The sequence below is a fragment of the Urocampus carinirostris genome, chromosome 5 (genome assembly GCF_059441175.1).
Source record: "Urocampus carinirostris isolate Australia breed hairy pipefish chromosome 5, RoL_Ucar_1.0, whole genome shotgun sequence".
Lineage (NCBI taxonomy): Eukaryota > Metazoa > Chordata > Actinopteri > Syngnathiformes > Syngnathidae > Urocampus > Urocampus carinirostris.
This window is the reverse complement of record NC_142353.1, coordinates 46,627,963-46,644,023: the sequence shown is the minus strand read 5'-3', so window position 1 is coordinate 46,644,023 and position 16,061 is coordinate 46,627,963. Positions and strand designations below refer to the sequence as shown.

The 16,061-nt window shown below is 44.7% G+C and overlaps 1 protein-coding gene across 2 annotated transcripts in view; it reads left to right on the top strand.

The window, feature by feature from the left end:
- Window positions 1–15,798, top strand: part of add2 (adducin 2 (beta)) — a 34,029-nt gene extending 18,231 nt beyond the window's left edge. For both annotated transcript variants that reach the window (XM_088337015.1, XM_088337014.1), the window contains exons 7-14: window positions 2,545–2,688; window positions 4,345–4,443; window positions 4,522–4,698; window positions 5,638–5,880; window positions 8,894–9,010; window positions 9,081–9,167; window positions 10,671–10,797; window positions 14,252–15,798. In XM_088337015.1, coding sequence (XP_088193141.1) covers window positions 2,545–2,688; window positions 4,345–4,443; window positions 4,522–4,698; window positions 5,638–5,880; window positions 8,894–9,010; window positions 9,081–9,167; window positions 10,671–10,797; window positions 14,252–14,496 — 1,239 coding nt within the window. In that variant the 3' untranslated portion in view covers window positions 14,497–15,798. The remainder of the gene's footprint in view (window positions 1–2,544; window positions 2,689–4,344; window positions 4,444–4,521; window positions 4,699–5,637; window positions 5,881–8,893; window positions 9,011–9,080; window positions 9,168–10,670; window positions 10,798–14,251) is intronic.
- The last annotated feature ends 263 nt before the right edge of the window (window positions 15,799–16,061 follow it).

Here is a 16,061-nt window from a genome sequence, read left to right as displayed (position 1 = left end):
AAACAGATCGGAACAAAAACAAAACAGGATCAAACGCAGGCAGATTTACAGACTAGAGTTTAACAGGAGTCTTGCAGAAATCTCCCAGTAGTTTAACAGGTATAACAAACAATCCAGCAACACACCCTTCAAAGGAACGCGTTTAAATACTGTCAAGAAGCAATCGGTCAATGCGAGTCAGCCGGTGTCCATGGGCGGGGCCAGCTGGGCGCCATGGCAACCGCGCCAGATGATAAAGTTAAAACTTATATAAACTCTATGTTGGCAGAATTAAACAAATAAAAACTAGCATTAAGGTAAATACAATTTATTAGCATTGTCCGGTGGCCGATGGGCCACCACACTCGCCCCGGCTGGGCTCCGGCCACACTGCGCACGCCCGTGTGTCTAGTAAACTTCATTCACACAGGAAACAGAAATACACCGGAAATGCGACTTCAAAATAAAAGAGTACAAGACTGATAAACGTACAAGAGATGCAATTAGACTGATTATTGAAACGTTACTTCATGTGTGTGTGTGTGAAAGATTGTTTTTAAGAATATAAAAACAAGTTATATTCACACAGTGAATTCTGAGAAATGTTACAACCAAAACGACCAACCTATCACCAGACATGACAAAACACATGTGTATATTTGGCAGAGAGGTTGGAAGAACAGAGGAGAGGTGCAACAGGGATCAATGCTCAGCCCCTTCATCTTTGCACTAGTAGCATGATGTTGAACCAGAGTCTCTTTATAATAGATATTTATAGGATAGGTTTTTGAAAAACAGAGTCATGAAATGCCTAATGTTACATATTGTTGAAAAGCTTCGACTCTTGGGATTCAAGATATAATGACCATTTTTAAATAAACTCAGTTTGAAACGAGATACCCCAAAACTATAAAGATGTAGTATTCCACTCTTGGCACAATTCCCCACGAATATGGTGTGGTTACATTCTGGAGAGTCCAATGTTACCAACCGTTGACTCCAAAACACACAATAATTCTGAAAGACTAAAAAAATAAAAAAATAAAAAATAAAAAAATAAAAATCCGCCTAAAACCATTTCTGCATCATTTGACGATCCTTGTTGTAGTAAGTTTGTTACGCTGCAAAACTCCTATTTAGAAATAAACAGACCCGTGAGACGATTTCTAATACGGCCGTTACCCTCTGACACCAATCTCAGCCCATTGCAAGCTTTTTTTTTCACGGTCCTTAGCTTACAGCTTACTTGTATTAAAAAAAACTGACATGACCGACTTTGGCTTCAAAAATCTTGGATACATTGTTTAGCCAATGACATTTCCAACATAATTTTACACATTTTTTGGGGTTGTGTTGAAATCAACGTCTGTAAATGCAACCCGGAATCCATTTTTACGTGCGATTATCATGCTCAAGTGTATACTATCAGTGATTCACTTCTGAAGTGAAACATTTACAACTCTTTCCCAATGTCTAAACATTGGCCAATGTAAAATACACGGTTGCAAAGATTTTAGGGCTGTGAACTGATCCGTCTCCAGATGGCCACTATTGGAAACGGGTCCAGAAAAAGGTCAGCAACCGGTTTCAGGCAGGAAACAGGGCAAAACGGGTCAATCGCCAGGACCTAGGAGCAAAAGTAGAAACGGGTCCAGAAAAAGGTCGGCAACAGGTATCAGGCAGGAAACGGGGCAAAACAGGTCAGTGGCCAGGACGGAGGAGCAAAAGCAGAAACGGGTCCAGAAAAAGGTCGGCAACAGGTATCAGGCAGGAAACAAGGCAAAACGGGTCGATGGCCGGGACAGAGGAGCAAAAGCAGAAACGGGCCCAGAAAAAGTTCGGCAACAGGTATCAGGCAGGAAACAGGGCAAAACGGGTCGATGGCCAGGGCGGTGGAGCAAAACAGAAACGAGTCCAGAAAAAGGTCTGCAACAGGTACCAGGCAGGAAAGAGGGCAAAACAGGTCGATATCCGGGACGGAGGAGCAAAAGCAGAAAAGGGCCCAGAAAAAGGTCGGCAACAGGTATCATGCAGGAGACAGGGCAAAACAGGTCGATGGCTGGGACAGAGGAGTAAAAGCAGAAACCGGTCCAGAAAAGGGTTGGCAACAGGTATCAGGCAGGAAACAGGGCAAAACGGGTCGATGGCCGGGGCGGTGGAGCAAAAGCAGAAAAGGGTCCAGAAAAAGGTCAGTAACAGGTATCAGGCAGGAAATAGGGCAAAACAGGTCGATGGCCGGGACGGAGGAGCAAAAGCAGAAACGGGTCCAGAAAAAGGTCGGCAACAGGTATCAGGCAGGATAATGTCAGAGAGAACAAAAGCTTGCCTAGCTGAGAGCATAGGTTCGCAGACGGTCTGACGCTGGTCACCAGGAGCCGGGGGGGGTTTAAAAAGTGGCAGGGAGCCAATCAGCGACCGGGGCTTTCGGCGCCAAAGGAACGGGCACAGGTGCCTGGCATCAGTAATCATGACAGAATTGACTGAAATGATATGTCTTGTTCTCCTTGAAGTACAGTCGCATCCGGTGAATTGGTTTTCATTAACGCTGGAAAATCCTGTCATTAGGTCTCGGCGATGAAATGCGGCCTGATGGCGTTGTCTCACGAGGCTCTGCTGGTCGGCGAGGTGGCCTACTACGAGTACAACGGACTCATGGAGGAGGAGGAAGATCGCGTGGAGCTCCAGAAAAGCCTGGGACCCACTTGTAAGGTTAGCGCTGGACAAAAAACCAATTAGCCAGAGTTGCGGCGATTCTGTCCCGGGTGCCCGGATTAAAGACCTATGAGAAATGAAGAAAGAAAGACCTTAGAGGGTTCCGTCAGGTTCCGTTTTGCTGAGTTTTCGGCCATAGTTCATCATTGTTTCACGTAGGAAGAAATTGGCTAGTGTACTCTTGGAGAGGTTGCAGAACCCAATCGCGTAACGTCGCTCACAGTTTATTGCGAAGAGAAGGAGCGCACACTCGATCTGGGGATCGTTGGTCGCGGAAGTGGATTGATCAAAACGAGGAAGTAGTCAGAATCAAACAGATTGGGGCGAGAACAAAACAGTAGCAAAACACAGGCAAAAACAGAGTTTCACAGAAGCTCCGACAAAAGGCGACTCACAAGACAGCGTTTAAGTAGTCAGGGAGCAATCTGTCAACGCGTTTCAGCGGGTGTCCGAGGGCGGGGCCAATTGAGCGCCGTGGCAACCGTGACAGAACCTGGCGCCGCACGGCGGGGACCAATTGGGCGCCATGGCAACCGTGACAGCAGTAGCATTGTTGAGGCAGAATTCATGTCAGTTTATACTATAAAGGTGTCAAACAGGCGGCCCGCGGGCCAGATCGGGCCCGCCAAGGGATTGAATCCGGCCTGCGAGACATCATTCAGAGAAGCGCAAGAGAAAAACAAACTGCAGGTTGAAATATGTCCACTTGATGTTGCCAAACATGCCTCGAACAAAGACACTCTACTTGTATTTATTTCTCTCTCTCTCTTTTTTTCCACCCCTTTTCTCTCTCTCTGTCTCTTTCACTCCCTGTGTCTCTCTTTTTCTCTTCTTTTGTAGCTCTTTGTCTCTTTCTCTCTCTCTGTCTTTTTAACTTCTTCTGCTCTAACTTCCTTTTTTTCCTTTTCTCTCTTTTCTCTTTCTCTCTTCCTACTCTTTGCCCTTTCTTTTCTCTTTTCTCTCCTTCTGTCTTTCTATTTCTCTTTGGATTTCTTTCTTCCTCTCCCTTTCTTTTCCCCTCTCACGGCTTCTGTTTTTATCTCTTTTGTTTCTCACGCTCTCTCCCTCTCTCTCTTTCTCTTCTTTTGTTGCTCTTTGTCTCTTTCTCTCTGTGTGTCTTTTTAACTTATTTTGCTCTAACTTCCTTTTTTCCTTTTCTCTCTTTTCTCTTTCTCTCGTCCTACCCTTCGCACTTTCTTTTCTCTTTTCTCTCCTTCTGTCTTTCTATTTCTCTTTGAATTTCTTTCTTCCTCTCCCTTTCTTTTCCCCCTCTCTCACGACGTTTTATCTTTTGTTTCTCCTGCTCTCTCCCTCTCTTTATTTGTCCCACCCTTTTCTTTTCCCTCCCTTTTTCTCTTATTTCTTTATTTCTCTTTTTCTTTCTCTTGAATCTACTAGTCCGGCCCCCGATAGAATGTTTGTTGTATCGTGTGGCCCCCGAGTTCAAATGAGTTTGACACCCCTGGTTTGTAGTATCCCATTGACACCAGAAAATGGTAAATCAAAGATAGGAACATCTCAAAATGTGCTAGCAGCAAGACAGCCACTTTAGTCATCAACAACAACCAAAAGGCTTGTATTTCCTTTGAAGGTACTGGAAAATTTGGCTTGAAAAGTGCTTGAAAATCTCACCGCGTATGTCCCGATTCCAAGGTTCTGGTGCTTCGGAACCACGGCATCGTGGCCCTGGGAGAGTCGGTGGAGGAGGCCTTCCACGCCATCTACCACATCCAGGCCGCCTGTCAAATCCAGGTCCGTTCCGGCACCCCGACGGGACGGTCTTTCGCCGAGAACTTTTCCAAACGGCGCCCGTTTGTTCTCGTGCCGCAGGTGTCGGCCTTGTGCAGCGCCGGCGGCGAGCACAATCTGATTCTACTAGACCGGAGCGCCCATCGAGCCAATCGGGCCGGCAGCGTGGGATGGGCGGGGTCCACCTTCGGCCCCATGCAGAAGAGCCGCGTTGGGGAACACGAGTTCGAAGCCCTCATGAGAACTCTTGATAATTTGGTAAGTCGCGTCTGTCAGGACCGGGACGGGAACGGAACCCAATTGCGTGACGTTTACCACAAGTTTTATTAGAGGAAAGAGGAAGGAAGGACTGTGCCCACGATCCGGCGTTTGCTAGGTGCGGGAAGCGAGCGATGGCGGTGTCAAGGACAGAAAAACAGGTCGATAGCCGGAAACAGAAGAGCAAAAACGTGGTCGGGGTCGGGAGGGACTCGTAACCCAGGAAAGGAAAGTAGACGTGGTCGGGGACAAAAAGAGGTCGAAAGCCGGGACGGGAGAGTAGACGTGGTTAGGATCTAAAACAGGTCGAAGCCAAAGGACAGATGGGAGCAAAAAAACAGTAGGAGTCGGGGTTGAAAAAGGCTTGCCTAGTGTTAACTGAAGTTCACAGACAGACTGACAATTTTTATTATTATTATTTTGTTTTTTAAGTATTACTGTAGTGTTTTTATGATATGACTGGAGATTGTCAGGACCAGAACGGAAACAGGACCCAATTGCATTACTTTTCTCACAAGTTTTATTAAAGGAAAAAAGGAGGGTTGCGCCCACGAAAGGAGAGTAGAACTGGTCAGGGACAAAAAGAGGTCGAAAGCCAGGACAGGAGCGTAGACGTGGTCAGGATCAATAACATGTCGAAGCCGGGAGACCGCGCATGAGGTCATCCGCCTTCCAGATTGCCCATATACGTTCTTCTCCGAAAAAGACACCCCCCCCAGAAAGAGCCGTTTGGGAGCTGAGCCGAAAGAGCCGCTTCTCTAAAAAGAAGCAGAATCCCTTCACTAATAGGTTGCGCTTATCAATAACATCATAGTTTTTGCCATATTTGATACGGTTCTGTCTCTAGACTGTCCACCCGCCGGGGTCTCTACGGGAAGCACCGAAAAATTCGAACGCTTACAAAATAAACAACCGCATTTCCCGCCCCTTGTCTCGCAGGGTTACCGCACCGGTTACGCTTACCGTTTCCCGTTGCTCCTGGAAAGATCTCGCTCGCAAACGCGCAAAGACATAGAAGTTCCTGCAACCGCCACAGCCTTTCACCAGTTTGAGGACGGCGGCGTTCCTTTGGCTCTCAAGCAGCATCGCCAGCAGCAGGAGAGAACGCGCTGGCTCAACACTCCGAACATCTACCAGAAGGTCAACCAGGAGCAAGCCAGTCCGGGACACCAGCGCACAACCGTAAGAACGTCCGGTTGGACAAGGGGATGGACATATTTTGTCTCGTTTTCAATGCAGGGTTCGTTCCCCCAAGGTCTTAAAAACTCTTACTGTCACAGACCAGAACGGACACAGGACTCAATAGCATATTTTTCTAAGTTTTTTTTTAAAAGAGAGGGAGAGTAAGAGACAGGCGGGAATAGTAAGTCGTTTGGCCGGGGCTGGAGATCTGAGGCGATGTCGAGTTCGTAATCGGGGTCGTAGGCAGGAGGCAGGCAGGAAACGGGGTGAAACAGGTCAGGTAACAGGCAGGCAGAACGGGGCATAGTCAGGTCCGGAAACAGGTTGGCAACAAAGATCAGGCAGAAAAAGGCTGAGCAGGAACGGAGTCGGACGAAAAGATTCAGATTCAGATTCAGATTCAGATCTACTTTATTGTCATTCTAGTACACGTGTATACAGAACGAAATGTCGATGCATCTGACCCCCACAGTTTCCTTGAATGTACAGATATAAATAAAGTTGTATTGTAATTGGCTACGTATAGTATTTTACCATAGTGCCGATAGTGCAAGAAGAGTAGCTAACCAGATGTGCAAAATGGGCAGTCAGGTTAACAAGTCAGGTACACAGTAACATTAACACTGTAACAATAACGCTGTAATTACCATAGTGCAGAGAGCAATGTGCAAGGAGTGGCAAGCTATAAAAACTGCCAGTAGTGCAAAAAGACAGATTAGCAGCCGTTTAGATTTAAGTTAACTATATGTTAGATTGACCATTTAACAGTCTAATGGCCAGGGGGACTAGACTATTGCGGAGCCTGGTGGTCCTGCACCGCGCACTGCAGAACCTCTTCCCAGAGGCTAGCAGAGTGAACAGTCCATGATGGGGGTGAGAGGGGCTTACTGAGCTGAAGGCAACGCTACGCATAACGATCTGACGGAAGCCGGGGGTTTCAAAAGGGAGTGTCCACCAATCAGCTGTCCGGGCTGTTGGCGCCAATCAAGCCGCCGCAGGTGCACCAGAAACTTAGGTCTGATAAGGTTTTGAAAAGGTCTTAAATTCAACTCTCAAATGTCTTAACTAAGGACAACTACAGAGCTTACAAGCAAGATTTTATACACAATAGGGAAAACAAAGCTACAGTTTTGTAGATACGTCTTCAGAAATCCGTCGATGTCTTACGGTCACAAGGATTTCAAGATAAATGGGTGAAATGGTGTTTTTCATGCCACTAGGAGGGGCTAGTTCTCCCGCCCACATTGCTTATTGCGTTGAAGCCCTGCAATGCAGAGAAAGCTGGCTCCGCTTATTTTTGGAATCTGCTGCAGTGCACTCTGCCCTCTTGTGGTAAATCAAAAGAATACTATCTAAAGCAAAACATTTCATATCAGGGTCTGGAAACTTTATGACCCAAAGCGCCATAAGGCATTCTTTTTTCAAGAGAGAGAGACACACCGTATATTTGAAAACTGTCAGGACCAGGACAGGAAACAGGAAGCAGAACCCACTCGCGTAACGTTACTCACAGTTTATTGGGGAGAAGAGAAAGGAGCGCGCACTCGATCCGGAGATCGTTAGTCGCGGGAGTAGATTGCTCGGAACGCGGAAGTGGTCAACATCAAATAGATCGTGGCGAGAATAAAACAGGAGCAAAAACACGGGCAAAAAAATGGAGATTCACAGGGCTTGGCGAAACAAGAGCAAAAACACAGGAAAAACTGAGATTCTCAGGGCTTGACGTTTCAAAACAGAGTTTGGCAGATAAAAGGCGACTCACAGGACAGCGTTTAAGTAGTCACAGGGAGCAATCTGTCAACAGGTTTCAGCTGGTGTCCCTGAACGGGGCCAATTGGGCGCCCTGGCAACAGTGACAAAAACAAAACCACCAAATCTATCAAATATTCTCAATTTCAGAGCCTGTCTCCTATATTAATATCAATACACCACTTAAAATGTGTCTCCCTCCTGCAGTAACCTTAGAGTACTGAGGCTTAATTGACCGCCCTAAAGCATGGTTTCCAAACAAGGTGCAAGCAAAGTCCTTTGGTAAAAATGTCACAAAATACTGCAAACGAGGATACCAACGTATTTGAATGAATGAAAAAATGAAACTTTAGACAAACAAAAATGCAAGTCAGAAAACCAAAACGATGTGAACATAATATGTCAAAAAAGGGGTGGGAATAAGCGTATGTTTATGTCATGCTACTGTCAGGACCAGGACTGGAAACAGGAAGCAGAACCCACTCGCGTAACGTTACTCACAGTTTATTGGGGAGAAGAGGAATGAGCGCACCCTCGATCCGGGGATCGTTGGTCGCGGAAGTAGACTGATCGGAATGAGGAAGCGGTCAACATCAAACAGATCGGGGCGAGAACAAAACAGGAGCAAAAACACAGGAAAAACAGAGATTCTCAGGGCTTGACGTGTCAGGAAACAGGAAGCAGAACCCACTCGCATAACGTTACTCGTAGTTTATTGGGGAGAAGAGGAATGATCTGTCTACGCAAATAATCTATCAAATTGCTTTAGGGGTTTTGTTAGAACTTCTGGGTGTTTAAAGTGTGTTCTGTGGCTTTTCATCCCAAAGTGTCAATGAACATGGATTGAATAATGAGCTTCCATATGCAAGATTATTTAGCGATGGACAGCCACAACGGGGTCTGTCGGTGTGACATCTTGACTGAAAACTGGAGTCGAGTCAGTGTCCTATCTATACTGGGCCAAGACCTGTAGCAGTCAATGTTGTCTATTTCATCTCCGAGCCATAAGTCCTCACGACAAAATCCATGTTGTCATGAAACGGGTCGGGAAGCGGGAAGTGGGAACTCATTTGCGTAGACGTCCTCACACTTTAATTGAGAAAGAAAAGTTGTCCGTAACACAAACGGACCAGACCAAGGGGCGGGGACAGCTGGGCGCCATGGCAACCGTCCAGAACCTAAAACATGTATGGTTCATAGCAAAGCGAAAAGTAAGTGGAACGTAGGAAGGTTTTTGTAACTCACTGCAGTTTTCCTTCCTCAGTGGTTGAAATCCGAAGAACTGACCCAAGCCGGCAGCACCGCCATTAAGATCGAAAACCCCAACCAGTTCGTGCCTCTCTTTACCAACCCACGAGAAGTCATCGAGACCCGGAACAAGGTAACTGCCACCGGGAGCCTTTCCTACTCGTTCCGGTTTTTACTCCTCGGGATGGGTTTTTCTTCCGCAGATCCGACAGCAGAACCGCCAGGACATGAAGACGGCGGGGCCGCAGTCTCAAGTCCTTGCCGGCGTGGTCACAGATGACAGTCCTCCGGTAAAACCGCCTCGTCCTTAAATGGCAACATTTCCAATTGTTTTAAAATCAGGGCTTTCTGATGTGGTGTTTCCTAAGGACCTGTTCTGAAAATAGCTCATCAGCGTTGGGTCACTGGGATTTTTATGGGTCGACTGAGTCCATTTAACCCGTATTTTCTCATAATTAACCTGGTAATAACATAGTAATGACATAGTGATAGCACGATAATATCAGAACCAGAACAGGATCAGGACCCAATCGCGTGACGTTCTCACACAAGCCTTTTATTTTACGGGAGTCATGCACGTTAGGAAGCCGGTCTGGCGTGGAAAGGCTGGAAGAGACCGACGAGATTGATTCCAATTGCCAGAGTTGATATCAGACAGATGGGGTCGTTACCGGACAGGAAGTGACAAACAGGATAGATAACGGTTCAGGATATTGAAAATTAACAGGAGAAACTAGTGGGGAATGAAAACTGGAGAAAATGATAAACAGGACAAAAACAGACGGAAACTAAACTGGAACCCGATATTAAACAGGACAACAATAAACAGGAACAATACCAGACTGGAGATATCACAGGAAAACAGGACCAAGTCAGAACCCACATCTTGCAGAGCAGAGGTTCGTTGACGGACTGACAAAGGAAGAGTGAGAGCACTGAGCTTAAATAGACGAAAAGCCAAACTGTCAATGAGCCGCAGCTGGCACCACTTGGCGGGGCCAATTGGGCACCATGGCAACCGTGACACACTCGGGCGCAGCCAATCGGGCGCCATGGCAACCATGACAGATAATAATTATTAGATAATTTCAGAAATTCAAATAAAAAACTTCCATACTTTGGCTTCATGGACTAAAAAAATATTTTCAAGCAATTTCAAGAATAGAATGAAAATCTGTGTATTATAATAGAATGCTTGAAATAATTTCCATAGTCGTGTTTCCTGACAGTCTGACTCGATAGACCATGCTTTTATAAGAAGAAACATAAGAAGAGTGCATAAAAATGACGCAGATGGTGGCTCCAGTCCTCTTTATCGCTAATGTCGCATCCAAGATATACATGCAGTAGTTTGTTTTTCTTGTCCTCTGTATTGAAGTCAAAAATGACCAAACACCTATAAAAAGTCCTTTCCGTGTCACGTATTGGCAGAATTGATGTCAGTTTGTAGCACCCCATTGACACCCAAAAATCGTAGATCATAGATAGGAACATCTCAAAATAGCACAAGTTATGTGCTAGCAGAAAGATGGCGACCTTGACTAGATTTCTTCCTTTGAAGGCACTGGAAAAATTGGCCTTGAAAGTGCTTGAGAAGGGCTTGAATTTGCCCATGTAAAAGGTGCAAGAACCCTGGAAATATAGAGGTATGATAAAGTCATGGTGTATTTCCAGTCAAATGCTGTGATTGATCTCTTCTTCTAGTACTGTTATTTTTTGGTAATGAAGAGAAAATCTCCAGAATTACAAATGAAAATGTGTAGCTCTGATTGTATTTTTGTCCTTGTGTTCAGTCGCCAATCCTCTCACCTCAAGTCCCACTGGAGCCTGAGACCCCCAACCCCTTCAACCAGCTGACGGACAAAGAACTGGAGGACTATCGCATGGAGGTGCAGAAGAAGCAGGTGGTGGGGACCGATGGTAGGTTTCCTTATACCAGGTTTGACTCAGTATGTAACCTGGAAGTATTCAGGCCATACACATCAGGAACTTTCACTTTAGGGTGTACTCGCTTTTGTTGTCGGGCTGTATTTTGAGTTTCTTAAGGTGAAAAATATATTGACATAGACTACCTACCTTGAATCAAAACAACGTTTCTTCTCTGCAGAAATGGGAAGGCTGTACTCAATTTTGTGACATACAGTTTTGTTTTTAAAGTTATTATCTTCAGCATACAAAACAAAGGTCTCGTTTGTCTTCAGAGACAATTGGCTTTTTATATCCTAATACAGCATCTCGTATTACCTTCGCCCGTCCCCCTCGCACGTGTTTATCTCAAAATGCACGCTACCAGACGGGATGTTTTGTTCCCTTTCGAATTTCCAGGAACTGTTGTTGGGGTCGGCTCGACCGCATGTTCCCCGCCAAGAAGACTTGGCAAAGAAGAACGCCATTCTTTGGCAGCCCAAGGCGATCATTAATAACATTCGCTGACGTTTACACTCGGGATAAACAAGCCGGGATTTCCAAATAATATCTGCAGTATTTTATAAATGTCAGGACCAGGACAGGAAACAGGAAGCAGAACCCACATACATTTGCACCACACTCTATGGTTTTATCCAGAAAGTCATTGTTACTTGTACCTGTCTTATGCAGTTAGTTATATTTTGCTCTATTTCATAAATTTATGCCAGAATAGGTGCAAGTTTGTTCTTATCTTTCGTGACATGTGGTCTTGAAAATGTCTTAAAAAGTTTTAAATTTGAATGAGAAAAATCCAGGCGGAACCTTTTATACATAAGTTTGCTTTTAAGTATATGAGAACTAAGCTGTTTCAGAATTTAGACGTTTTTACCTCATCATTTGCCTGCAGCAAGCAATGACCAAAGACGTGCTTGACAGGACCAGGACAGGAAACAGGAAGCAGAACCCACTCGCGTAACGTTACTCGCAGTCTATTGGGGAGAAGAGAAAGGAGCGCACACTCGATCCGGAGATCGTTGGTCGCGAGAAGTAGATTGCTCGGAACGCGGAAGTGGTCAACATCAAACAGATCGTGGCGAGGGCAAAACAGGAGCAAAACACAGGGAAAAGAACGGAGATTCACAGGGCTTGGCAAAACAAGAGCAAAACACAGGAAAAACGGAGATTCTCAGGGCTTGCCGTGTCAAAACAGAGTTTGGCAGACGCTCCGACAAAAGGCGACTCACAGGACAGCGTTTAAGTAGTTACAGGGAGCAATCTGTCAGCCGGTGTCCATGGGCGGGGCCAATTGGGCGCCATGGCAACCGTGACAGTGCTGACATAACTCACTGATGTTTTTTGTTCTTCTACTAAACCTTATTGAGACAGGGGATAACGAATCATTGTTGGCAAGAATAATTGATTTCATTCGATAATTCATTCACATGATCGAGTATTGGCTATAATGTGTTCTATCCAATTGTAATCCTTTTATTTATTAATTTGAAACGCGGGGTTGCTCACCTCTTGTTGTGCTGTGGGCTTCATGTTCAATGTCAGGTTGGAAAGAGCGAAGTGGAATGAATGTTATGTGAATGGGACTATCAATCCTCTCACTAGAGCAGGGTTGTCAAATTCATTTTAGCTGGGGGCCAAATGCAAAAAAAAACATCTCATAAGGGCCAAACTAGGAGATTTAAGAGAACAAGAGAGAAAGAGAGGGAGGGAGAAAAGGAGAGAGAGGGAGAAAGAGCAGGAAAGAGAGAAAGAAAACAAGAGCAAGAGAAAACAAGGGAGTAAAAGAGAGAAATAATGAAGAAAAGAGAGAGTTAAATGGAGAAATAGAGAGAGCACAGTAGAGAGAGAAAGGAAGAACAATGAATACAAGAAGATAAAGACAGAATAGAAAGAAATAGAGATGGAAAACAAGAAACAGAAATAAAGAAAGTGAGAAAGCAAAAGAGATAAAGAGAAATAAAGAAAAAGAATGAGAGAAGTAAAGAGAGAGAGAGAGAGAGCAAGAAAGTGAGCACAAAAAGGAAAGAAAGAAACAGAGTGAGAAAGAGAGATAAAGTTAGAAAAAGGGATATAGAAGGGGAAAAGGAGAAAAGACTAGAGTGAGAAAGAAAGTATTAGAAATAGAGAGTGAGAAAGAAAAAGTGAGAATAAGTGTGAAAAGGAAAAAAAGAATAGAGGACGAGGGAAAGTGAGAAAGCCAAAAAAGACAAAGAAAAAGAAAAGTAAGAGAGAGGGAGCATGAGACAGAGAGAAAAAGAGCTCCAGGTCCTATGCGAGTGGCGCCTGGCTTAGGCGACAACAAGTGGAACTATTTCAATTGCAGCTAATTTTTCTCTTGTGCTTCTTCTCTGAGCGATTTTTCGTGGGCCGGATTAAAACCCTAGGAGGGCCTGACCTGGCCCGCGGGTCGCATGTTTGACAGGCTTACAGATACTGGAGATAGATTTCAAACGGCTTTGTCACATTTATCACTCAGTGCATCTCTGTTTTTTGTGTGAGTAGGGGAGGAGGTGGAAAATGACGTTAGGTTTGGGATTAGGATTAGGGTTAGGGTTAGGGTTAGGGTTAGAAGTCTATTTTTACTTCTTTTGTAAAAATGTCACAAAATACTGCATACGAAGATACCGACGTATTCGAATGAGTTATCTGACTCCATTAACCAAACACGACCTAGATTCATCCAACAATTATGCGTGCTCGTTTCTTGAGGGAAAAATGACCAGGAAGCCGACATTTCCACACGGGGCCGAATGTTTATTGTTCCTAACAGAAGACCTAAGTGTATCAACAGGAGACCGCGTTCCCCTCCCAGTTGCCCCGGATCATTTCCACATTTCAACAAACAAAGCAAAGACATCCTACTATTCCCCTATTGGCTATGTGTCCTCTGCAGCTAACTTTAGCTTTCTCTTATTGGTCTTCTCCTCGCATGAGATCGTGACGGCTGGGCTCCGCAATCTTCGCTTACCAGCGGCGCCCCGACGTCTGTCCTTGTGCGTCTGGCCTTCTCCGTCAGCACTCACAGGAATTCTGTTATCAGAAATACGTCTGATGCATTCCACACAGCCTAACCTCCTAATGTACCTTATATAAAAACAGTCAGTGAATATCTCTACTCCATCAAACTGAGTACATGTACTTTGTAATATCCTTTAAAGTCAAATGTATAAAATCCTTTACTGGGTTGCCAGTGAATTGGTTAAAAACACGCTCAAAGGCAACCTCATGGTTCTGAATACTCGATTACAGATTCTGTTGGTCCAAATATTCCGTTATTAGCCAGGCTTGTATCGAGAAATTTGGTTTTGAGAGTCCTTGAAAAGTTCTTGAATTTGTATGTATGAACCCCGATAGTTGTATTTGAAAGCCATTTGGCCTTGACGCTTCAACGGGTACAAGATTTTTGTGTTTGAGGGCTAAAATCTCACCTTGATGTTGTTTCTTCTGCCAGAAAACGCAGACACTGAGGTTCTGCAGAACGGGGGCGAAGAGGCCAAACAGGACGAAGAACTGGAAAAAGGGATGAAAGCTCTTTCGACCAACGACGCCTCCACTCCTGCAACGCTGCCCTCCAAGCCACAAGGGGGCACCCCTGAGGGTTCGCCGTGCAAGTCCCCTTCCAAGAAGAAGAAGAAGTTCAAGCCGCCGTGTTTCCTGAAAAAGAACAAGAAACCCAAGGATAAAGTCGAAAGTTGAGTTGATTTGCACCTCCGTCGAGGATCGCTGTGAAATATTTATGTGTACGATGCCGTTACTGCAGTTCTTTCAAACATTTTGTTCGGTAAAAAAAGATTAAATTGGGTTATAACCCAATTTTTCAAATTTCACCAAACCTTATTGAGACAGGGGATAACGAATCATTTCAAATTTATCGAAACAAATTTTAATCTAGGTCAGGGGTCGGGAACCTTTATCATGAAAACCCACAGAACAAACTCCACGGCTACGCATTTCAGATTTATCGAAACAAATTTTACTCCAGGTCAGGGGTCGGTAACCTTTTCATGAGTACATCTGGCTCAGAGTTCAGATACGCAATTATTCACTGCATCTTGACGTAATAAGGCGATTTTAGCACGTGCAATGCCAGGAAGACACTGACATCGAAATGGTTCGGTCCATTATACTCGGGGCAGAGTCTTAACCACAGTCAGGGTGTCACACCAACAGACCCCGATACGGCTGTACGTCTCTATATAACCCTTTATATAGAAAGTCATTAGGAAAATCTCTGTTCACTGTTGAGACACTTTTATCATGAAAACCCACAGAACAAACTCCACGGCTACACATTTCAGATTTATCGAAGTAAATTTTACTCCAGGTCAGGGGTCGGTAACCTTTTCATGAGTACATCTGGCTCAGAGTTCAGATACGCAATTATTCACTGCATCCTGACGTAATAAGGCGATTTTAGCACGTGCAATGCCAGAAGACACTGACATCGAAATGGTTAAATACTGACAGGGAGCCAATCCTTCAACAAGCTGCAGCTGGCGCCACACGGGCGGGGCCAATTGGGCGCCATGGCAACCATGACAGATTTATATTGATATAGGACACAGGCTTTAACATATTATTATTTCATCGATTGTATCAAATTATTAAACGTCACACAATAATAAGAATTAGCTTTTGTCTGGAGGGCGGCTTTGGCGGTCTTATTAAATTCCCGATCCCTCCAAAATAAAACTCAGTCTTTTCGTGACAAAAAGTTTGCGGACAGCAGGGCAGACAACTTTGAAAAGTTGCCTGCTACAAGTCACGTGAACTCCACTTTCCGACATAAATTTCAGTTGATTTACGATGTTTATTGAAATCAGAGCCGAAAAAAAACAGTATCCATTTTTACGCTCGATTACCGGGCGCAAGTGTTCGCAATCAGTGATTGACTTCCGGAGAGGGAAATCAAACATTTACAACTCTTTTACGATGTCTAAAAAACGGTCACTGTCAAATACATAATTGCAGATGTTTTAGAGTTGTAAACGAGTTATCTAAAAACGCTTTGACATACCTTTAAAAAAATGTAGCGTCATCAATTTTGTTAGCTTCTTTTGAATCTTTTTTCTGGGGCTGAGGTTTTGGCTTGATTCCGAACCACTTCTCCATTTTTCTTGTGTTCTCCGCCATCAGTATGTACCTGTATTTACGCCACGTGAACTCCTCTTTCCACTATGCTTTTCATGTACGTTTACGTTTTGGAGCATCATCAATTTGTTAGCTTCTTTTGAATCTTTGGTCTGTGGCTGAGGTTTTGG